This window comes from Hippoglossus hippoglossus, chromosome 14 (genome assembly GCF_009819705.1).
Source record: "Hippoglossus hippoglossus isolate fHipHip1 chromosome 14, fHipHip1.pri, whole genome shotgun sequence".
Classification (NCBI taxonomy): Eukaryota; Metazoa; Chordata; class Actinopteri; order Pleuronectiformes; family Pleuronectidae; genus Hippoglossus; species Hippoglossus hippoglossus.
Window position 1 is genome coordinate 18,049,318 of NC_047164.1, and position 25,341 is coordinate 18,074,658.

Genomic DNA, 25,341 nt, shown 5'->3' on the forward strand with positions numbered 1-25,341 from the left:
CATCATTTGCTGTATTTGATTTGGAATGTTACTATTGTTGACATAAAATTATAGCGGCCTATAACTGCTGTTGTGAAAAGTGCTCTACAAATGCAAGTCAATAATAATAATAATAATAATGATAGTAATAACAACAACAATAATTGTAATTATAATCCATTGTCTGTAGCTAAAAGTATTTAACGTCCACTCAAGAACTTTATCTTGTCCTGACCTGTTTTGTTCAACAGAGCTTTTAATTGTGAGTCACAGAAAGAGCAGCAGTGTTGGATTTCAAAATGCTTTTCTGACGTCTTAGGTAGTTTAGGACATGTCAAACTAGCCCTTTAGTCAAGTAGTGTTAGTTGGTTATGGTTAAACCTGGGTTAACATTTTTTTCTTGGCCACTTGGAGGCAGTGCAACAAACTGTAACTCTGACATCATCTCCTGGTTCTGGTGAACATGCTAGAAAACAGCTGCTTATTTCCACATCCAGCAAACATGAGGCAACATTAGTTTCACGTTGAGCTGTAAATCTGACCCCCTGGTGAATATCAATTCAATATCCACCCTCTTATAACCACCAGAAACGTATCAAACTCAAATATCAGGCCTCACTATATTTCACCAGGGGTTTGCTAATATTATCTGTCAGGTGCTGCATGGAAAGTTTCTGTTCAGTGGGTTAATTGGAAGTTATTCACTGACACCAGCAGCCTCCACCTGCTGGAAAGAGAAACACGGACGAGAGTGGTGAGAGTGAACCGAAAATATAAAGCTAAAGGTTGTTTAAAAGCTCTGTAATGCTGAGAGGATCTGCAGTTATGTAATAACTTCCAGTTGTGTCCCCACTATAAGCAACAACATTCACTTTGATCAAAGTCATTTGATGCATATCATTCATGTTTATTAGTGCAGCTTTAAACCTAGAAGAACCTGAAACCTGTCAAATACATCTGTTTTGTAAAAGTCTCACAGGCTGCTGCTCCGTAGCTAACGCTGAAAGAACGACGAACATAATGAGAACAAACAAATCAATAAAATATTACATATTTTCTTATACAAGGTCTTTATCAGCCGTTCTCTTCGCCTGCTAATTCCTCCACAAGGGCGCTGCAGCAAAACCCAGCATGCTCTCTAGGCAGCAAGTACAGTAGCCAATCAGAAGGTGTATATGCATATCAAGTCCATGGCTAAATTCTCACTCAATACAGCATAGAGCAAGGAAATCCAGATTTGTCAACCATAATGAAATTAATAGTTTGTAAATAAGAACCATAATTTAGAATAGACAGTAATTATTAAATGCTGTTAGATTATTAAACATCCGATCAATTTAGCCTTTTTAGTTCAGTTATTTAGTGTCAAAACGGAATAATATTGAAAAGTCATTCTTTAAATTAAGTGAAATGCATCTGACTAAATATCCATGAACACAGTTTAACTGGGAAAACAGAGGATTTACCCAGAACTCCCACCAAAGCCTGATTTACTTCACATTCTTTGAGTCTACATAGATTGATTGATCGTAAAATTGTCAGACATTTGCAACACATAATGTCATTTATGATGTAGCCCCATCCTGTAGCTCTGGTGTTGTGACTCTGAGTCAAAGTTGCCCTCATTGTTTTAGTTTATATTGAGCTCTTAATTTGTAAACAATGCTTGTTTTGTGTGAAGACATCAGCCAATATTCTATAATTCCATCATAGAGGCACTGTAAGAAAATGAGCAACATTTATTTTTCATATTCTTTTCATTTGTACAGTGTATGTAATGTCAGAAAATTCTGACATTATATGTTAACATATTCAGATACAAAAAAAATTCTAAACCCCACAGATGCTGAGTTTACCAACATAGAAAACTGGAAAAGAAGCAAATATTCAGGTTGAAAAAGCTGCCGCAAGTTTATTTTCTGCCAATGTACTAAAAAGAATCCTTAAATGATTAATTGCTTATCAAAAGAATTATCATTTCATTTGCTGTCATTTCGGCTGGAGAGCACTGAATGGTTTCTGGGTGCATAAGACCACAATTTTCTGCACCATGCAGACTCTCTCGCCAAACTTACCCCAGCCAAGCTTATAGCACTGATGCAAAAGAGCAATAAAAAAACCCTCTTTGCAGCTTCTACTGCTCCCAGCCTCTATATTTAAAACTTAAAACCGTATTGAGTCAACAGACATTACACAGCAGGATGGACCTTTAATTGAAACCATGCCGGAGAGTTGCCAGTGTGTGGAACGCCTCTCTCAAAGAAGCCATGAGATGAAAAGTCACTTTCTTAGGTGAGGAGACAAAAAACTAATCTCAGAGACCCAAAAAATCGACTGGGTGCCTGCAAGAAAAAAAAAATATCAACCCTTTGCCAGAGTGAGCGTTAATGTCCCTGCCAACACGTGGAATCAGTTCATCTTTATGTTTTCAATAAAAAAGGCAGCAACACTTTTTTCTCTCTATATGTTCTCTAGTGCTGCTGAGCATCAGGCCAAACAGAAAGTAACATGATGAAACCCAAACCTCAGTCAACTACAACACTTCAAGTCTTCTTACGAATTAAAACATTGGTAATAATGTTGTAATCATGAAATAACCCTGATATTCGCCATTTCTCTGTTGAATTAAGCTGCCAGTTTACATTTAGCTCATAATTGCTTTTGTGCTTTTCCTATATGTCCGTGGATGCATTATTATTGTTTATACTTTTACTCTGTGTAGTTCTATCACTGTTAAGAGTGCTGTAGTTTGTAGAGTTGCTGTTGAGTTTTGTGATAACTTACTCAAGTAAAACTTACGGTGGCCCTTTCTGAATCCAAATAATTTAACATTCGTGAGTTATTAGGAGGTGATGTTTTCATCTGCGTTCGTTTGTCTGTTCATTGCTTAGCAGGATTATGCAAAAACTACTGGACGTATTACCATGAAAGTCGGTGGAAGGATGCGGTACTGCAGGGATCTGCAGATCTGAATCAGGAGGCAGATCCAGGAATTTTTTATACACGTGAAATAGGGCGTTTTGATTCCTCAGAGATTAATTCATGGATCTTCATGAAGTAAAACAGCCATGTTTACTGAACTGATATTTGTGAGTGTCTGCAATTTAGTGCACACTCACGTAAAATTCCAGATCTAGTAAATTAAATGTGGTTTCCCAAGGCGACTGTTGGGCCTTGGCGGAGCTATGTACTCTGCTGAGTGTCATTAAAGTTTTTAATCACGTGCTGTGGCACTTGTGTAGACACTCTCATGAATTAGCCCCTTAATGAAACAGTGTAATTTGAGGGTACAGGCTGTGGCTGAGGAGTGGAGGCGGTCGTCCACAAACCAGAATGTCAGCGATTCCAAACCAGTCTCTGAACCCCAAATGGCCTCGTAGCAGTGTATGAGGGATGTGTGACAAAGTGCTGCACATAGATGCACCACATGAATGTGTGTGTGAATGGGTGAATGGCAAAACTGGGCTGTAAAAAGCTTTGAGTGGTCAAGACCAGAAAAGCTCTATATAAATCAACCAATTTACATTTCCTCCTCTATTGTCACGTGAAAGCAAGACAAGGCATCTTAGAGGATCATAAATTAGCAACATTTATTTCCACTTTTTTATACATTAAACGTGCATATCAATAAAAGTCAAACTAATCATATAAATACCTCTACTGTAATACTGTTACAATAAATATGGCTCTACAGATTCTAGGTTAAATAAAAAAAGGAAACAAAGTTCAATAACAACTGCTGTGCGACACAGGGAGACACTTTCAGGAAAACACTGTAGGCGTCATCTCTTTTAGAACATTTTTCATTTCGAATGATGGACGTGTGTTTGGCGATTGTGCTGCGATAGGGGCCTCGCTCCGCCTGCAGTCATATGGAAAGTGGCCCTTTGCTCTCCGCTGTGCTTTTTACTAAAAGTGATGCTGTTGAAAAATGTTCACAGTGTCAGCATGACAGATAAGGAAACTGGCGTTCCGCTTCCGCACTCAAGACTGCGCCCCCACCATCTGTGAAGTCGGTGAGGAGATAGTGCCATGCCTTTACGACAGTTTGTGCTGGAGAGCAGAGGAGCACGCAAACACGCGCAAACAAATTCTAAATGTGCTCACAGAACTTATATTTTATAATACAATTTAAAGCAGGCGCTCTGCTCCACGTTGACTTGAAAAAAGGCATTTGTAAACCCTGGCTATGTCAAACATGATACTGACTGAGAGAAGCTTCATGAGAAAGGGCGCCAGGCAGTGAGAAGTTCATGATACAGCTGTGGTTCACATGTACAGGAATACACCAACACATCAACTGCCATGTCAAAATATCACGTACAGTACTTTAAAGATTGATTACCAAGAAAACTCTGATAACGTGCAAAAGTAAACACACGTACTCTTTCACAAAACTCCCACGCACAATGTTCATCTTTTACATGATATACAGTGAATAATTAATGTATAGCTTGAGTAGTAAATATCAACACACACAGCTATGTTTTAGAATGTTTAAGAGATCATTTCTGTCTCAGTAATGTCTTTCTTCTTATGTGAATGTCAAGTATATAATGTCATCCCATGCACCATCTTTAAATCTACATCGTTCAAATCCTGATTCAATCTTGTGCTTTCTTAACACTTAAAAACTCAAATAATTGTTTTCAGAGTGAGGACACGATGCCACAAGTTTGACATGTGAAGTGAAGTGAAGGTTTGATGTGATTTGTGCTGAGTAATGATCAGATAAATGTCCTTTGGAACGTATCGTTTCAAAAGAGGAAGGAAAGTTGAGAGGAGGTGGAGTTTAAGTGGCTAGCCTTCACAGCATCGTGGAAAGTTCCAAAGTCCAAAGATTCAAAGTCAGTCAGAGATTGTGCAGAATCAGTAATAACTAATGATACAAATAGCTATAAACTTTTGTGAAAATAGGCAAAAAAGAGACAGAGAAAACACATGTTCAGTAGACTGTAAAAACAAGGAGAAGAGTCGTGTCTGTGCGTTTTCCCTGTGTCTTAGAAGCCAGGCACGTGGCAGTACGCCTCCAACGAGGACAACAGGATGTAGATTAACCACATGGAGACGAAGAGGAAGAAGGTGAGGAGCTTGACTGTCCGTGGGCCCCCGAGCTCTGCCCCCGCCACGCCGGGACGCCGGCGGTAGAGAAGCACCATCACGCCAAACACCGCCATGGCGGTGAAGAGGGTGACGGAGAAGGCCAGGGAGCCTGGGTTCACCTTGAACACCTTGCCTTTGGACCGCCAGTAAACCGCCGCGATGGTCCATGCCACGCCAATGCCCAGGAACACGTTCACCGCATTGCTGCCGGTCACGTTACCGATAGAGGCGTCGGCGTATTGGTCCTGGATGGCGGCCACTTTACTTGCAAATGTATCTGTTAAAGAAATAGATAAATGAAACAAGTGAATCTGTGCTAATCAGTGGATTTTAATGTGGAGATTAGTGCACAGACTCTGAAGGCCTCTTGTGTAAAGTCCACCTCAATCAGAGTCTTCAAATCAAACTAAAATTACATGTAATTAAGTTTTCTGCAACATTAAACTTTAAAATATCAATCTGGGGTACAAAGTGTTACAAAATTGGCGATCAAAAGTAGGTAGAACTTTGTAACAAGAAACCATCTTTAAATATTTATTTGTAGTAAATAATAGCTTTTTTTAAACTGTAGTGTATATCATTTGATCATTTCAGGGGGAATGATGTGGGGGTTTTTTTAGATGAAAATGGGTACCAAAGGAAAACTGATGGCCTTATTTATGAGTGATAAAATAATACAGTAGTGCCAAATAGATTTATTAGAGATCTGTTGGCCATTAATAAGAAAAAGGTTACGGTTGCCAAGTTATGAATAATATAATTTAATCCTGTCTTTTCTCTTCTAACTCTCGCTGGACAGTAAATAATTGTATGTACCGAATGTCTTCACTATTTCTTCAAACTGATTTGATGGATTCTCAGTAAACATTTCCTAAGATGGGAGCACATCCTCTCATCCTGAGAGAAATCTTTTGGAAGACAGAAAATGAAAACTTGACAGAGGCTCATACCTCTGTCAAGGTCCAACTGTCCCCTCATCAAAACACATTTTGATTCACTTGATCCAGATTTAACTTGGATCTGCACTAAACTGCATACACTAGTAAATCAATGATATGTTTAAAAACGCCCTATGTTGAAGAAAGTGGAGAAATCTGCCCTCTGATCCAGATCTGCACCAAAATGAAATGAGTTCTTTCTTGACCCTTACCACATCCTACTACAAAATGCTAACTAACAGCGTCTCATTTCTCAAGCTGTTTTCAGACACACACTAAACTCCAGACATTCACTGGAGCTGTATGTGACAACACAAATGTCCCAGTGAGAATTTCTTCCGCCAGCCCCCTGGAAAGAACTCTGGACAATATTAATCATGATCATGTACTAGACAACATCCTTTCAGACCGGCCCCACAGAAATCTGAATTCATGCATGAAACTCTCATCATCAGTGGATGGAACTTGTAAATTTATGTCAAATTCAAAACTACAATGTCCTGAGGTTAATCAACTGTTGTGATCATTGCCTTCTCAGGCTATTTATGTCGAACAATTCCCAGCACAACGAGTCTGCCAGCTTGAAGGAGACTGTATGGGGCTCGCTGAGCTAAAACCTGTCAAAGCCTAATTTTCATACTCTCATTGTGCCTCCTTGTGTTTAGGACACAGTGAAGTGGGAATACAGTTAAGCAGCATGGAGAGAATAACAAGTGAAACAATGTTTTTCTTTGTTTCCAGCTGGTTAATGCTCAAAAAGCTCCAGAGAGAATTCCTCTGACAGGAGGGTCACACAAGCCTACCCAAGCAGCTGGCTGCCTGCGTCGGAAAGCCCCAGAGGAAACCTGTAGAACAAGTTGGGTGTTAGAGCTGACAGACAACACGCACGCCCCACCTGGAACAGAGGTGCCGAGGGCCACAAACACCACGGCGGTGACGGAGTCTTTGAGGCCGATGGTGCAGCCGAAATGGGAGGCCAGGTCCCCGGTCACAGCCGTCAGGGCGCCGATGAGGGAGATGGACACGAAGAAGCAGGCCCAGCCGTTCCAGTACTCAGTGGGCGGGACGAAAGCGAAGAGGACTTTCCAGAAAACTGTCAGGAAGTGCATAATGTAATCGAAGCAAGACGGCAAGTGTTCCTCTCCGCTGTCCTCCTCATCGTCGTTACCTGGCAGAGACAAAGAAGAGATGCGTACCCTGTAAAAGACTTGCACCAAACTGCTGCTTCTGGTTTTTCACATTATCTGAAGACTATTTCTTGCAGTATACAAATCAGACCACCCATTTTTCACTATTGATAAAAATGGAATAAACAGCGCTCTGTAGGAGTGTGTGTGCTGGGAACTGGGTCAATCCACAGGTCAAAATCGCCACCAGTGTTGAAAAGATCTCAATCCCGGCAGCAACATTGTCTTCAAAGTAAAGGCATGTTTGTTTTATTCCTGCGAATCTTGAACATGGGTCTGTTTCAATGTTTAACAGAACTCTGAAATAGCCGACATTGAAAATATGAAAACGTAACAGCAGGTCAGTAAATCATTCAAACTTATAAAGAAGCAATACACGTGAGAAACTGACTATTAAATCTTCACTGCAGATAAACCAGGTAGGATGAACACAAAGTTTTCTAATTTCCATCTGCACCATAGACTGTTTATAAAAAGCTCTGCACACAACGTCCAGCAGGCAAACAGTAAAAAGTGACAATATTTTGTAGAACTGTTTGAGGAGGACTCACTAATGACAAGGAATAATTTTGAAGTAGCTCCGGAGCAATAACACAGGACAAGAAAATAGTCCATTCCAAACAGACAGGTTTAGCAAAGACTGCACTCGTCAAATTAAACCATATAAAAATCTGTGGAATGGTAAATACGTGTAGCTCCATGCATTAATTCAACCAAAATAACATATCGATGCAAAATCCGGCCATGAATCTGTAAATATAGCTGTGACTCAGTGATTGAGGCATACAAATAGGCAGGAAGTCTACTTTTCTATTTATATATACACTCTCTGCGTGCAAATCGGAGTGACCTCAACCAGAGAGGGAAAAAAGAGAAAATGGTAGAAAAGAGCCTATTAACAAAATGATATATCTCTGGTGTCTAAGTCAGCTTTTAGCTCCAAATGCTCTGTGTGCCGGTGCAGATCTAAAAGGTTCACAAAGCCAAATGACAGGGTTTCAAAAAGGGACCAAATAAAAAGGTTTCACCACACCACGTTCACTGACATAGATTCTTCAGGGCCGTTAATTTTTCAGGCAGAGCCGGCTGGTTCGGTGTTTATGATGAGTCACATGAGGTGCTCAAATGCATTTTTAATGAACTGTTAGGATTAAAAGAGGAAGCAAATAAACACAAATGTATTAAAACGCGTTTTGTTTTGCCAGCGCTTCAATTCATTACGCTAAAATAATAATGTGTCTGAATTAGGCTTCAAGCGTCATCCAATATCAAACTGGAGCACTTTATTTAAAAAGCACACACACATACACTTAACCTAAACTTAATCTTAAAATGTAATTATTTGGGTTATGAGGACTTATATTTTGTCCCAATAAGGATATGAAGTCCCCATAATGTGACTATTCAGATAGATTTAGGTCCCCGCAATATGACTAATAACGTGAAATACACACACTCTCTCACACACAAACAGGTTTGCACAGCTATCCTTAGGACTTTGCATTGACTTATATAAATTGTAGAAAGCCTTACCTTAACCTTAAACTTAGCCTTAGCCTTAGCCTTAGCCTTAGCTTGAACATTAACATTAACATTAACATTAACATTAACATTAACATTAAAACATGTCTTCACCTTAAAATTCACATCATGGGGACTTGTTTGTCCACATGAGGACATGAAGTCCCCAAAGTGTGACTGTTAAAACAGAATCAGGACCCCATAACATGAGTAATACTTCAAACACACACACACACACTTAGAGGCTGGTGTTCGGGGCAGCAGGTGGGCCAGCACCAGAGCTGCAGGCTCATTCTTCCACAGACCCCCCCCCCATCTCAGTGAACACATGAGACATTTCAGGACACTGCCACGACTCACCTGCGCTGACAGTGACGGCACTAACAAACTGCTCCCTCCAGCTGCTGCTCCCCACCACCAGAGCCAGGTTGGTCTTCTTGATCAGCTTGTCCACTGTGCTCTGCAACCCCGAACACAAAGGAAACAAAATCACACGACAAGGAGGCAGAGATTAGCAGCACATCTCAACACAGTCGTATTATGACACAAGAGACACCGATGTGGTGAAATAAGGGCGAATTAACTGTGTCTCTTCTCTGTGGTGCACGGTGAGTCACATACACAAAACCCCACTGTCTCTCAGGAAAAAGACATTTAGTGGCGTAAAACTGCTTTTCACCAGAGCAGAAAATAGAGCCACTCATGATACTGGAGCGCTGAGTTACACACATGAAGATCAGTTTACTCATCAGGAGAATCACTGCACCCACTTTTTTGGGAAAATGTCTCCAGTGATCTGAAAAATGAAACCTGATGATTGTGAAGTCACTGCTCAAAATGCATCAGGTTTGAGCATTTAAATTGGGTTTCTTTTATTTGGTCTTGTGACAACTCAACAAACTTTATGGCAGCGTGAGACTACACTGATTGATTATCCCTTTAAAAGCATCACAGTTAAATGATACAGTTATCTCAACCTATAGCTGGATGAAACGACGAGAGACCGACTCTGCTGGAGCAATTAGCTCCATGCACATAACTAATAATTCATCACCTGTCCCTGTTCAGATTAAATATTAATCTGCAGTAGTCATAATATTAAAAAAAAAGATTCTGGTGTAGTTACTGAAAAATGTCAGTGCTTTATTTTATCACTATCAATGCAGAACAAATTTATTGAGGTGAAAGCAACGTCGGAGACCAGTATGAACACTAAATAAATAAGATGCATGGTTAATGTCATGTTGTTCTGTTTGTTCTGCTGCAAATTGTTTGAGGATTAGAAGGTTCCAAAGAACAGCTGGGCAGGAAGAGAACAGGTCTCGTGAGCTTGTGTAAACTCAGTGTTTGATGCCGCGTATTTCACTTACCTTAAATTCATAAGACTCCTCGATGACCACCTCCAGCTTGGTGTGCTCTCCCAGACAGGGGCAGCCCATCTTTGATACATCCTCAGGTCCCAGTGCTGTCTTGTTATCGTTGGTGTCTCCTGCAGAAGAGGAACAGTGGTGAAAACTATCAGGGGCTCCTGCATGAGAGATTTGTTAACAAGATACTTGAAGCCGATCTTCCATTAGTACAACATACTGCACGATCTGTGGGTATGACTCAATAGCTTTTGTCTGAATCTCTTCTGAGCAACAGAAGACAGACAGAGGTCAAAGTGTCATCCTTAAATAAATATGCCACGAAATAATAAAAGAGGTCAATAGAAAGCCAGCCTGCAAATCGATTCTCAGAATGAATTGAACATATAGAAAACAGATATGTATTTAATTTATTGAATACTGATTTACTTTGCTGCTTTTTTGTTGCTTATCAATTCATTCCATGACCCATATATTAATCTAATTTGAGATATTTTTTTATTTTTCCCTTTCTATTTCTTTATCTGATATATTACATCGCCTTCAGTTCAGTGACAGATCGTCCAGTCACTTCCTCTGCCAGGGCTGCAGTGTTTTTCCAGTGTTTCTTCATGAGTTATTTACATTTATTTTGAGCCTTCCTCATGTTACTTTTGGATTCCTCTACCTATTCACGCTAAAGACTGTTTATTGGATCTTTCCTTGGTGGTGTCTGCACCTGTGTCTGGTCCTGACATCAGTTTCCTGATTAATTCTTAGCAGTTTTTCCAAAAAATGTCAAACTGTCCTTTATCTATTTCATTTTGGTTTAAAGAATATATTTTGCCTTCACTGTCTCCCATAGGAAGAATTTATCTTGGGCACACATGTCATCTCCATATATACATTTATCATTAAGGGTCTTTCAGTAGATTCTGAAAATATGCTCTCACTGTCTTCACAAGCCAAAAAGACATACACCGCTGAAGTGAGACGATAGTCAGAGGTTAGCGAAGGAGTCACAGAAAGGTCGGCTTCTAGCAGTTGTCAGTGCATGTTCCATGTGTTTTGGGGGCGTACATTTGACAAGAGGGCTGAAGGAGGGGTGGGATGTATGGGTTAGCTTTTCCAGGATTACCAACCCTAGCTTAATGTGGAGCTGTGGGCAGTAAAAACAGATAAATGACATATAACTCTCCCTTTTAGTCCTCACCCTGACCTGAAGTCGATAATCGAACCTTGAGTCCTCCAACGTAAAGTTTGACCATGAAATGTACCGTTCGCACACTTAACAGAGATCACTACCTAGCCCTCAAATGTGTATCACTTGATATAAACTGCCCAAGCCCAAGAACTTAAATAAAACATAAAGGAGAGTGGATGCTGACTAAAGTGTATTTTAATCCTTAAATGAGGAAAATCACTGCTGCTTTGGCGGTGCAGCCGTGTCCTCAACTCACCGTGTCTCTGTCCCACCTCCAGCAGGATGGGTTCCTCCAGCACAATGGTGAAGGTCTTGTTCTTCTCGTACTCCTCGTCATCGATGATCTTCACGTTCAGCATCTTCCTGTGAGCGAGAAGGGTCAAGGCACAGGAAAAGGATGGAGCGAAAGGAGACATTCATTAATAAGGGTTGTATTAGGAAATAACAGCAGCTGTCATTGTGAGTTAACCTGCAGTAGGGTTTTGGTATCCAATCAGAAATAGATCCCTAGCAACCGGTGGAAGCAGTTACTAATGCTACGTTCGAATAACAGCGGTGTAGCCGAGAGGTAGACCGCCCACACATTGAATCATGAATCAGAGCTGTTAGATAAGAAGATGGCAGCTGAAGATTTGAACAAAAGTCCTGTAGGGTAGAACATTGTGTACCATATAAATAAATAAAAGTATTTTTCACCAGCAGTCCACAAGAGGGCGAACTCCTTTTACAACATTAATTCCATTAATCATAAAATTTATAATAAAGAAAAAGGCCGGAACCCTCTCACACACTTCAAATTTTAAGTAATGGGAAATTGTATTGAAATTGTAAGTGCCTTTTTACGGACGCATGCGAGTTAAAGCTAACACCCGACCTGACCACGTGACACTGTGGTGTCAGTCTGTGACCGATATATTCTCCTCAGCCCGCTTCATTCTCCCACACTGTCACACTGAGTCTTTTTCTCCCTCTCCCTCCATCTCCCTAATGATATGTGGGCGGCTGTCTATTTCCGTCTACACACATACACTCAGGATTCGACAACACGCAGGAAAGAGCGTTTGCTCGCAGTACAGAAGGATTTAATTTTAAACACGAACAATACGTCATTGGCTGCCTAATGTCAGGGAGAGTCATGCCAGTGGGAGCAGATCGCCTAGAGTCCTCACAGTGGATACAAAAGACCCCATCTTCCAAACAAGCGGCCGTTTCAAGTGCTTTATGTACAGTCACAGGGTGAGTCTACTTTGAAGCAGCATGGAGAGGCCTTAAAATATAATATGACTGTTCAGCTGCTATATTCATGCGGCAGCCATTTTGATATTACATCACACCTGGGGCAGAAAGAGTTTGTCCTGCTGCAGTGGATCAAAATGAAGAGAAACTATAATATAACAACTGGCAGGGTTCAGACAAACGTTTACATTTCAGAGACCTCAGATTGAAATTCAAATGAGAAATTCAAAAAGCAGCAGAGGAACGGATTCACTTCCTGCATTAGGCTGATTAGTTGGTAATTTAACTCCGAATCTCTGCCAGAGTCTTACGCACATTTGCTCTCATTTCAGACAGGAAGTGGATCATAATTACTCAAGTGAGGAACGTTTCAAAATGGACCACAGACTCTAAAATATACATTTTTCAGGCAGAGACTAAATTATTTCTTTTTCTTTTTTTCCTTTTGAAATATCAAGTCTTTCCAAGCCTTGAATGAGTTCAAACACACCAAATGAGCAGCCCACAGAAAAATTGTAAAAACACCTGGTTCAATGAAATAATCAAAAGTATAAATATAACAAATTAAAGCCATTGAGTCTCATGGAGCTTCTTCCTTCATGTAACGGCAGTATGAAGATACCAGAGCAATGTAGATTCAACCAGATTGACTCTCAGTAAGAGCACATACCTCCACCAAGTGCAACAGTCCCCTTAGGAATCCACATTTATATTCACTACATCCACATTTTTATTTGGATCCACACCAACTTTCACACACTCATAAATATCAGTCTACTAAATATGCCAAATTGATCGAGATCCTCAAATTACTCTCTGAAGAATCAATGAAAATGTTGAAAAACACACAAAAATATATATCTTGGATCCCTGACAAACAAATACTAACAAATGCAGATGGTAATACACATTTCAGGTTAGATTTTGAGAGTTATGAATCTATTGTATATATACATGAACATGACCTATAAAGTACAAATCAGCATATCAACCTAGTAGCAGTGCCACTGTTGAATCATCTACCTGACTCCCATGAGTCTAATTTTGTTGAGTTAGACAACAAGATCAATATCACTTTCATATCTCTACAGTAAATATAAAACTAGAGTGTGCATCTAGCCTATTTATCTCAGCTTAAGCATAACAGCTAGTTCTGATACCAAAGGTGAGAAATATGCCTGAGACAATTTTCCCTACCGGACCACTGCCTTCAATTTGTTGACAATGGTTATTGTCCAGGTTTCTCGATCCCCACAAGTGAGTTTGAATTTTCCGCTATTAGAATCAGGCCCATGGATATATCACCACCCTGCTCTGTTCCCTGACTGCTCCCAGTCCAATAAGCAGCTTAGTACAATAGCCACAGTTGAACTCATAGTACATTACACATTAGACTGTGTATCAGCCATCCCTCCAGTCCTGAGAAGTCATTGTGGGTAACATGTCCTGCTATTGTGTCTGACGCACACACACACACACACACACACACACACACACACACACACACACACACACACACACACACACACACACACACACACACACACACACACACACACACACACACACACACACACACACACACACATTTTATTGTCTGAGCTCCGAAAACTAATCTGTGTTGTGGCCCTGAGATCTCAGTGCTCTACGACTTAAGAAAGCACATTCTAGCTAAAGCAAGAAGAAATCTTCATCAACTGACAAAACCTGAATACATAAAGGTGCTGAAGAAGCACAAACAAGAGAGGGAGTTCCTCCAGGGGACACAAGAAAATAATGAACGCGTCTGGGACAAGCTTTGTGTTCAATACTTTGTGTCTTTAGAGCAGCTGAACCCAACTTCAGCTAGAAAACATTTCCACTGCCGTTTCTTCATTCTTTTGTGTCAAGTTGATGAAAAGATGCTGTCTTCATTTGCTTGTGTTTTCTTAACTGTCAGTGCGCTGAGCTCTCATCTAGCCAGCGTATGAAAAAAGCTGTTATCTCTGCTGCATGTGTGAAATACACTGCAGAAAGTCTGACTGGCTCTATTTCACCGGTGCTAATAAAACTACAGAGGACATCTCAGGTTTTCTGGGATGACTGAATATGTGCATGCCTTGTCTGTAAAATAATTAGCTGGATTAACTTGGATTAACCTGCAAAAAGAGAATAAGAGTCAGGGTCTCGTGTGGTACGACTCAGACGGGCATCTCTGGAGAGAGGGACCGTACCACAATGATTCTTTGAGAAGCTCTGGAGTTTCCCTCTCCCCCACATCCTGCGTTAATGTGGTGAAGATGCTCCCGTTTCCTCCCACAGTCTAAAGACCTGTACAGTAAGTCATGAGGACTGGAGACTCCAAACTGCCTACAGGCAGAGTGTGAGCGATTTTATGCCTCTGTATGTTCACCCTGGGAAAGAGTCTGTGCCTTCTACCCTCTGCATGCTGGGACGGGCTCCAGCTCTCCTGAGAGCCTGACAAAAATGAAGCCAGCAGGGAAAATGACTGAAATCATATTCAGTATGCATGACAGTATGTCAAACGCTCACGTCTGAAGAGGAGGCAATGCCATTCAGTTAAAAAAGTGCGGATCAAACTAGTGTGTCAGCACCTATCTGCCATGCTGAAGTGTCCTTGAGCAACATACTGACTCTCGACCAGCTCCACTGCAGTACAATGAAAATCGAGATATATGTTCCTCATATCTGCTGCAGATAAAATATAAAACATTGTTCTGTCTCCTCTCTAATTTGATATTACATTATTATACAGGATATTTATATGGAAACAGGGATTTTGACATGGTGATATATGACCCTACCTCTGACAACTTACAAAGCTGGGTGGTACGTTTTTATGACAACATAACAGATGAGTACAGGAAGAGAAGAGTGAGATTAGAAGAACTCGACATACAACACGACTCTGTGAGGCTGTGCTTAGTCTATGAAATATTTAGAATCGATCCTCTGGGAACCATGAATGTCTCTTCAACATTTTGTGAAAGCTCGTTTTCATCAGCGTTTGTTTCTTGGTTAGTTAGGTTACAAAACAACTACCAAACCGATTTCCGTGGCACTTTGTAGAGGGGTGGGGCACGACCCCAGCAACAACCCTTGCACATTTCCATAAAAAATAATATTAATCCACATGGACCTGCAAATCCTCAGATGTAGTGGGAACATCGTTTTTTGCAGCCAACAACCTTCGACAATTCTGGAGTCGGCGATCGTGAGGGAATTAAACAAGGTGTTTGTGAGGTAGATTTAATAGTTTTCAGTGGGTGAAACAAACACTGAGCTCAGGGAGGGTCACTCGACCTCGAGCCACTCAGGATGTCAAATGGGGCGAAAGATTTGAATGACTTTTTTGAATTTTCTGAAGGACACATATTTCTGCTAGGACACATGAAAAAAGTGTTGTTGTACATAATTAGGACCTTTAAATGTTGGAGTGGATCCAGATAAATTTGTGACTCCAAGAAGTGCTCTTGTAGTTTAGTTGATGTTGAGACATTTCATCATCTTTGACCTGCTGGTGACGCTGCAGAAAGGTCAATGCACTTATCACACATTGGAGCACGGTACATTTATGCCCCCCCCTCTTGGATAAGATCCCTGTGGGTCTCAATAGAAAAGGACGTTTACCTGCAGGGGGACACGCCTGAAGATGTTTCACCTTGCTGGATTTGGACCAAATATTGACAGTAGCTATTGTGTGCAACAGTAGCAACAGCGACTCCTACAACATAATGTAAAGATTGAGCATGTGTTGACTGTAAATAAAGGATATTGAAGTGTCGTTCTGATCAGACACTCTCCAGTGGACCTGGATTTCTTTTGTTTACCAGGCATAAGCTGAGCACAAGCTTCAGTGTAGCCCATACGAGCGCGGCCCATCCTTCGAGCTTTGTGGAGCGAATCTAAAAAGTGAAGCCTAATTACATTTCTTAAATATGATGAAACTGCATTAAAATATAGGATTGAATGTTTGAAAAAGAAACCTTCACATCAGTGGCGTTAAAATGGTGCAAACGAAAGATGAATTCACAGAAAGAAGCACACGATTTGAAAGAGGTTTTAACTCAGCTCCGAATGTGTTACCCAACCGAGCCGCGGCTGCTCCTCCTTTCATCCATGTTTGTCGGGAAGTTCAGGATGTTATTGATCCTGACTACATTAGGCATGAGAAATAAATAATATCAGGGTATCGATTTCCCTTTTCCGAGGAGTTCTCCTCACATCTCGTTCATCTTAGCTTATGTAACTGCCCCAGTTATCCACTTCAGCCTCAACTAGTGTACGGTGCCACACATCTTGAGGCGCTGACAAAAACACATAGAGGAAGCTACACTTAAACATCAAAGAGTCTGTGCAGATCTTCCTCTAATCCATGAACACATAATGTAAAATGCTTCTCCATGTCAGCCGCCTGTTTATTTGGGTTTCTGTGTGTACATTTAATCTATTTCCTGCAGAGCAGAATTTAGAAAGTAAATTATTATTTAACTGCACGCCCACATTTTAAACCCTTCTTTTTGGCTTCGTGTCAACAGCTTAAAAACTTGGCTTCCACCCCTTCTTTGCTCCTCTGCATGGTGAAACATCGACCCGGGCCGGCAGATGCACACACAGACAAAGGAAACACAAAGCCTGAGAGGCTGTAACAAACACACACAGAAAAGACATAGAGCTGCCTGGGGGCCCGCTGCTGAGTGTCAGCTCTTTGTCCTGAGCGCTCGGGGGGAAACACTTGGGCAAGAAAAGCCAGCTCCGTTTTGAAGGAGGAACTTTGGCAGCCTGCTGAGCAGTCAGGAACACGGATATGCATTTCAACGCACGGCATGTGCATGAAGCTCTTCGGCGTTGATGCAAACACACAAACAGCCTCATGCTTACAAGAGCTGAAATGCTTTGAGATGACGATGCAGAGACACAGTGGTGGGGCTTCACCTGCATCTTTAACTGGGCAGACTGAGCGCTCCGAATTAAACAGCCTCATGAAAAATTCAGTCGGACTCGAGCATCTGAGCAGCATAAAGCAGCAACAAATATATCTTGTTGAAAGAAAATTCTCTCATCTCTGACCTGATGCCTTTTATTAACACCTTTGTGTTGCAAATAGAGATTAACAGCAACATCTCTCTCTGACCCTCTGATAGCAGGTTTAGATTCTTCAGCTGGATGGAATAAGCTGCTGTGTCTTGACCCAGCGGGACCTGGCAATTCTGACTCATGTCTGAAGTTTCCACCCATTATCAGAGACCCTTTAAATCCTCACACAGGAGCAGCTGAGCACAGCTTTGGCTCCTTTTCATCGGTTTTAGAAACTGCCCTGCTCTGCTGGATCCTTCTCTGCACAGTCCATCCTCCCAAACCGGCTCAATGGCAACTGTTGCTGAAAAACCAGAGTCCAGATAATATAGAGGGTGCAGATGCTTGTGTCACTGTCAGCTTGCTACAGTCTGTTTAACTTGTCTAGTCTCGCCTCAGTAGGTGAGAATTTTATGTAACACTCAGTCTTCATTTGAGCGCAGATACAAGCTGTCCTCCTCTCATCTCGCAGTGCTCGACACCATTGTCTCATTAACTGCACCTTCTGCAGCTCTTTGCGGGGCCTCGAGAACTTTTGGGACTCGTTTAGCCCCTCTTCACTCGCTTTAATTGCTTTGAAAGCTCAAGAAGCTCTTTTTTTAGTGTCCCTTTGGAGCCACACTTTGTTTGATGTGGGCTTACGCACACGTACACACAAGCAAACGTGCAAAAAAAACCAAGCACAAACGCGGATAAATGTGCGACGAGCGAGCTGACAAACTGCGAGACAAAAAAGACAAATTGGAAGATCTGCATTCTCTCTGACACCGAGTATTCACCTGCCTCTCCTCCCACTCGGCCAACCTACACAATACACCTACACACGAGCCCTGAAATCCTCTTCACACAGACGGATTCCTCTGACACATTTTATTCCTCCTGCTTCCTCCCGCGGTGTGCTGTAAATCATTTTGTGAAATGCTTGATGCAGTTTAGTTGCCTTTCCTTTTCGTTAAATAATAAAGAAGCTGTGGATAATTGCCAGGTTCTGGCTCATCTCATCATTAAAAAACAAACAAATACACAACAACAAGTGTCTCTCATCTTTCTGCCGACCTTTCTGCACGACGGTAGGGAGGAAAAGCTTGAAAAACATCACACTTTCACCCTTCCTCTTTTCATCAGCCACTCTGCCGCTGCATCCGTGAATCCTTTGGTTCAAATGATCACACAGGCTTCATCACATGCACCCGTCTCAGTATCTGCTCAGTCCTCATATCCCAGGCACCAGTCTGATTTTCTTCACTCTGCTCTGTGGCTCACACACACACACTTCTTTCTGTTTCTGCAGTCGACGTTTCAATGCTCTGCAATACAACAAATTCACATATAACCGCCACAGAAACACGACAGCTCTGCCTATGAATTCTGCATGCATTCATAGAAAACTGCCTCTCCTTGTTCTCCCTCTCTAACATCAGCCTCACTGTTTCATTATCTGCCTCACAATTATCTTATCCTCCCACATCATCCCTGTAAAAGATCTTAACTTCTCAGAGTGAACGTATCTATGACTCATAAAAATAGTCTTTATATCCTTTAGGGGTGAGCAGACAACCGACGGTGATCTAGCAGGACTGTTTAACATACCAACGTGTGGGCTGGGATGTTATTCAAGTTATTAGAAGCAACAACAAGACATCACATCAACTAAAAAAAGAAGAATTGCTGCTCACATGGTCTCGTCGTTCTGAAACTCTAGCTTCCCAGACACCTCATCGTAGTCCTCCCCGGACTTGGCAGTGCCCTCGGCTGTGTGGTAAGGCACCGCCACCTTCCCTCTGGCCCCGGATGTCCGGTGAACCTTCACCTGCATGTTGCCAACGCTCTCACTGATCCTTGTGGAGCTGCTCTCAAACGTAAAGATGCCGGCGTGGTCGTCATCGTAGATGGTTACCGTGGCAGTGTGAGCGTTGCCCAGGGCTGCCTTTGGAGGAGCGTGGGAGGACATGCCCACCGTGCTGTTGCTGGATGCGCTGGAACTCGGCTCCAGGACGGAGACCTCGGCGCGGTGCACGATACGTGGGTTACTGAGGCGCACGTAGAAGTGCTCGTCCTCTTCGAAAATGTCATCATCGATAACGCCAACAGTGAATTCTTTTGTTGTTTCACCGGGCTTGAAGACCAAAGTGCCCTCGGCAAACTCATAATCTGAGCCTGCGTTGGCTGTCCCATCCTCTGTGCGGTAGTCCACCTGCATGGCACAGGAACAGACACTTGTTAAATATTCAGTAACTGTAGTTATAATAAAATGGTGAATTATTAATATTTTCTGCCTGAAGCAAGTTGATTTTAAATTGACCTTGAGCATTCCCATTTTCCCACTTACCTTCACAGTGCAGCCACTTTCTCCTCCATGGCGGCCCACTGACAGCTTTAGTGAGCCACAATTCTCAAAGCACTGGTAGTGAAAGGGGTCAAACTGCATGTAGATGGTGTTGGGATCTTCCTCTTGCCCACTCGCCTCATGACAGCTCACGACCTTCCTGGCCTGATCAGCGGCGTGCTTTTTCAGGATGTTCCCGGCTCCGATCATCATGCGTGTGGCTTGGATGCGATAGAAGGCCCGACTCTTCTGCTGCTGGACCAGCACTTGGTAGTTGGCCATCTCAATCAGCTGCTCCATGTCCTTCTCTGGATGCCTCTGCTTTAAGTCTTTCAAAGTGCGCGCCATATCCCTTCGGGCCTCTTCCTCTTGATCTTGCTCCGTGCTGCCTCCGCCTTCCTCCACCCCTTCCAGCATCCCATCCAGAGCTTCTTTAGGGTGAGTGTGGGAGTTCACACCCTGGCCGTCCATCTCCAAGTCCATTTTGGTGAACATGGCGTCGCCCTCTGACTCGATGATAATGCCGCGGGTCTTGTCTGTGCGATAACGCTTGTGGACGTACTTGTAGAAGAGCAGGCGCCTGTCTGCGATCCAGGCTTGCAGCACACAAAGGGGGAAGAAGAGGAAGGTGAGGACAGCCTCCCAGAGGGCCACCTCTCCGGGGGAGAACACAGACAGGATGAGGTACAGCCAGATGTAGGCGAACACGCTCCAGGCAGAAGTGACAAAAAACACCCGAAGGTGCTTTATTTTGCGGACTTCATTTTCTGGCACCACATAGACACAGATAGCGATGATAATGAACATGTTGAATGCAGCGCTGCCCACGATGGTGCTGGGGCCCAGAGATCCAGCCTCAAAGTTATGGCCGATCACTTCGATGACGGACAACAGGATCTCTGGTGCTGATGAGCCCAGTGCCATCAGGGTCAGGTTGGACACCGTCTCATTCCAGATGCGCACAGTCGTCGTGGTAATCTCACCGTTGGGCTTCTTGATGGTGATCTCCTTTTCCTGAGAGGTGATGACCTCAATAGACGACATGAAGCGGTCTGCGATGATGGACATGCCCAGGAACATGTATATAAGAGCTGCGAAGTAAACTATGGCGCGTGCAACCTTGTCGCCCACCGCAGGGTTTTGTGGGTTCCACAAGGGCAGCACCACACCCTCGGAGCAGTTACTCGCAGTTGAGCAGTTGTCTGCTTTGCTGTCAGCATCTTCATGGCCCTGGGAGAAATGAGTTACCCCCGGGAGCAGGACGAGCAGGAAAGAGATGAAAATATATGGACTGACGGGTGAAGAGCGGTTCAGGATAGTCTTGTGCAGTAACATGGTGACGATACTTGCAGTCTGCCGTCACATGTGAAGGTCTATGCAAACCTCGGAAAGACAGAACAAAGAGGAAATTTGCAGAGAAAATCAGATTGTTGCATTGATTACGTCAGATATCTATTATGAGAATAAACTATACAGGGAAAGGGTCAACAACACAAAAGTCCTTACGCTCATGCTCTTTTGTATGCAAGTGATGTGGGATTTAACAGTTTGGTCGGTCCGAATTTGGAAAGCCAGAAGTATTGGCACCTACTAATCGTTGAGTCACTCGTATTGAACTACTCTGTCAAACTCCCACACATGTAATGTGGCCAATGTGTGCCGAGCAGCAGTGAAAAATGTTAACCCTCTGCACTGGAAATATTGAGGGGAAAACACTGACTCAGTTCACCGTGTACAGTCAAGTTAGATGAGAAGAAAAATCTTCACTGACAACGAGTTAACGAGAAAGAGAAGCTGTTGTGAGGCAGCGCAGACGTCCTGGAATAAAGAAATATTTTAAGATTATTTGAAGGAGAAATTCATCTTACCTCTCAGCTCCATATTATTTAATGCTAACAAATGCAGCAAACATGTTTTTTCTCCCCATTTTATCTAAGCCTTTTAAACTATGTCATGGGACAAATTAAAATCATTTCACTGTGGTTTTCTTGGCAGCTCAGTGACCATCTTTACAGCTTGAGTGAGCAATTCAAAGAGCAGAGCGTCAATATACTCCAGAGGATTAACATCTGAATCAGTGTGAAGAGAGGGAAAAAGAGAAGAGAAATACCAGGGAGTGTAATCTACTGCTTCCAATTTCTGTCTCAAAAATCGGTTGCCCACCTGAAGCAGAGGAGATCTGTCAATGCTTCATGAGCATCAGGTAGGAAAAAAAAGCAGCAATCTTCACTTTAACCTGCAGTTAAGGGGAGCGCCACCGCCACCAGTTTCCATCGAGGCTACATTTCAGGGGTTAAGCAGCGCAGCACAGCTGGAGAAAATGAACTTGTCAATTTTTTTTGTTGCCTCATAAATAAATGAGGGACAGATTGTATTTGTGCAACAACAGCTTTATGCAGCAGCTCAACAGCTGTGTGCCGAGTGGAACGATCAGAACCATGGACAGCGACTCCTCCAGCCGGCAGGAGGAACCAACCATGAGTGAAATGTGACCGTCCACAAAAAGTCCTCACTTTCAAAACACTCCCATGAATCCTGAGTCCAAGAGTACATTGTGTACTTCATGTCATTTAGAGAGAGTTTAATATTCCACGGCTCTGTCATTTTCAGCGATAGCATAATATAATAATATAATTTTTTCTTTGGCAAACAACCCTGCACAAATTTTGAGTGGGTGATGTTTCTATGGCAAAAGCAAGCTCTCCAACTGGTGGGAATATAGGGATGAAGCTTTTTTTCTTTCTTTCTTTTCAAAAAAAAAATCAATGCTATAGAGACAAGAGGTGTAGCTACTTTCTACTGGTGTCAACCACTGTTCACTGACTCACATTTCTCGTTCGAATCACCAGGCAGCAATAAGCTAGCACAGGAAATTACTTTTAGTGGCACTCGGCCTTGTTTCCTTGAGAATACAGAGATTTCTTGTCAAAACAACAAATGAAGCTGAAGGTTTGTTTTTTTCCAGCTTAATTTGATCATTTGCAAACGTCGAGTCTCACCGAAAACATTTCATATATAGATTCTGAGGATGCAGTTCCCCTAGAGGAACTCAGGCAGTCCAAAACCACAATTCTCTGTGAGGCTAACATTTACCATTTATAATTATTTCAACAACAACCTCACTCCATCTGCTGAAAAAGCCCAGTGAGATTTCCCTCTTCCATTTCACACAATTTCACATGCAATCTTCAGCTATTCTAAAATTGAAAAACAACTCTGACCCAAATGAAATGATGATCTAATCGTCAGAAGTGTTCCTGTTTGGTTCGCAGGGGTCTCGGGTTGACAAGTAAACACTTGAACATAATGAGTCACATTTTGATGCCAGAAATGGTTTGTGAGCAAAGGTGTTTGTTTTTTTTCTCTCTTTTTTCAAATGGTGGCATTCTCAATTAGCAATGAGTGACTTCCTAAATGTCATTTCCACTGCCCTGGGAATGAAAAGTCAGGAACAAAATGGAGCAGAAACAGTGAGTGTAAACACAAGAGGGAAGTGGCTGTTTGCACACAACGTAATTCATTATATTGAACCAAACACCACAATCAGTAAACAGTAAGCAGATATGACAAGTGTGGTGTTGGTTTACATTCACTTATGAGCCTCAGAGCCCGATGCCAACAGCGTAGTGGTGAAGAATCCAGATGTGCATGCAGGAATAGTGTTAGCACAGAATATGGTTAATATTGTCAGAAACTGAATTACTCACCCGGGTGCAGTTGTCTGTGAGTCAGCTCGGTGTGGAAGTTGTGGCCTCAGGAGATGAAGTTATCCTTCATATCGCTCTGTGGAAAAACGGATTCTCTTAAATTCTAAAGAGACTTTTCAATTCTAACCAGACAGGATACCCACACATACAAGAGACTTTCAAGAAGCGTATTAAAAGCCACAGATGCGGGGATGTAGATTTAGCAGCTGGAGTCAAAAATATTACTGTAGAGACAATTCACAGATGTTAAGTTACAAATGGGTTCTGATACAACTAGATTACTGCACATTACAGACGCAGGAGAGAGGAGAGGAAAAAAGCCGATTATCCCATCATCAGCAGTCTGTGCATGAGGGACGAGCAGAGCGGTCCATTTGGTGCGCACAGCAGTCCCGCACACATACTCACAGGAAGATGGTTTTCAGCTGGACCCTGGTCGTAGCGGTTGTCTGTGTACCCTGCACCAGCTCAATGTGTGAAGACACCCCGTGTGCCATTCACACAGCAGGCTGCTTGTAATGGTGTTGGCTTGTTGCGCTGGTGTCTTGGAAATGACGCGTAGCTCTTCCCCGGTGCTTCTCCGCTATCTGTTTCTCCCCCTCCCCTGGCAGGCAGGTGCACTATACCTCAGCAAACTTAACACTGTCGGATTAGTTCATCTGATTAAATCCCCATCGTCTTCTTCTTCCACCTTCAGTAAACCTAAGTGCTTTTCTCCAAAAACCACAATGCGTTCTCAGCTTTATCCTGTCCAGGCTACGTGCGATTGTTGATGCGTAAAAATAATAAATAAAAAAAAAACCTGTCTCTGTCTTCATTCGTCCCGCATTTATCAGTCAGAAATTCAACATTTCCTATTTAAAACAAAAAGCTTCAGGGTGTTTTTTCACCCGCGATTTGAAATGAGTGAGAACATGTTCTTTTCTGTCTGTCTGAGCCGGGTAACGCAAAGAACCAAACTGGACTGCACATGAAGAGTAGGCGTTAATGAATGGTGAAGAATTGAGAGGACGCAAAACCACACACACGGATCAGGATGGAGATCAAGCAGAGGGATGGTGGCAGACAGATAGAATAAAAAAGAAGAGAGGAGTGTGGTGTTATGCAGATGGAAGCCTTGTCTTACTCTTGCGGTGGCCAGCTTTGGCACAAGAAACGATGAGCGAGATGGAAAAAAAAAAGCAGTAACACTGCAGAAACAGGGGAGGAGACGTTCACATTCAGCGCTACACGCAGGCCAGGTCCTCCTGACTGCGCATCAGGAGTCTGAGGATGAATGAACGGTTCACTCCCAAATCCTCACGTTCAGTTCATTGTCGTTATCATCAGCCCATCACAAGCTGCTGTAAGCCCAGATTCGTCCTGAGATGTTGCCTGTAGGTCTGTTGCAGTGTTTGGTGGTTTGATTTTTGTAATATAGTCTGGGTGGTTATAGACAGAGATGTACTTTAAATACGCATGAAGTTTTACCCTGAAATTATTATTTTTTCGGCATTTAAATGTGTGATCCATTATAAAACTGGTATAAGATCAAAACAGGATTGACAATTTTGGGGAAAATAAACAAACAAAACTTTGCAAAAAGAATGAAAAGGGTCGATTAAATTCTATGGGCCAGTAATCACATCCATATTACCCATGACAGTCTACCTCACAAGATTCTTGCACTGGTGAAAAATGGATTGGCAACTTTGCCATTCGAGAACCTGCCACAATTG

General features: G+C 42.4%; 1 protein-coding gene across 5 annotated transcripts; it reads right to left on the minus strand.

Moving 5' to 3' along the window:
• Positions 1-3,544: 3,544 nt before the first annotated feature.
• Positions 3,545-24,971, minus strand: slc8a4a (solute carrier family 8 member 4a). 5 transcript variants are annotated; one of them, XM_034606054.1, is made up of 10 exons: positions 24,750-24,971; positions 23,624-23,699; positions 22,080-22,152; positions 19,920-21,289; positions 19,267-19,784; positions 11,535-11,641; positions 10,099-10,217; positions 9,089-9,188; positions 6,916-7,188; positions 3,545-5,359 (listed from the first exon to the last, which is right to left on the minus strand). In XM_034606054.1, the coding sequence occupies exons 4-10, from the start codon at positions 21,249-21,251 to the stop codon at positions 4,980-4,982; spliced, it is 2,829 nt and encodes a 942-aa protein (XP_034461945.1). In that variant the 5' UTR covers positions 21,252-21,289; positions 22,080-22,152; positions 23,624-23,699; positions 24,750-24,971; the 3' UTR covers positions 3,545-4,979. The 5 variants fall into 5 exon arrangements, with proteins under 5 accessions (XP_034461945.1, XP_034461944.1, XP_034461942.1 ...); XM_034606053.1 differs by lacking the exons at positions 22,080-22,152; positions 24,750-24,971 and adding exons at positions 22,027-22,079; positions 24,032-24,714 and having other exon boundaries at positions 19,920-21,299; XM_034606051.1 differs by lacking the exon at positions 24,750-24,971 and adding an exon at positions 24,032-24,714.
• Between the last annotated feature and the right edge of the window lie 370 nt (positions 24,972-25,341).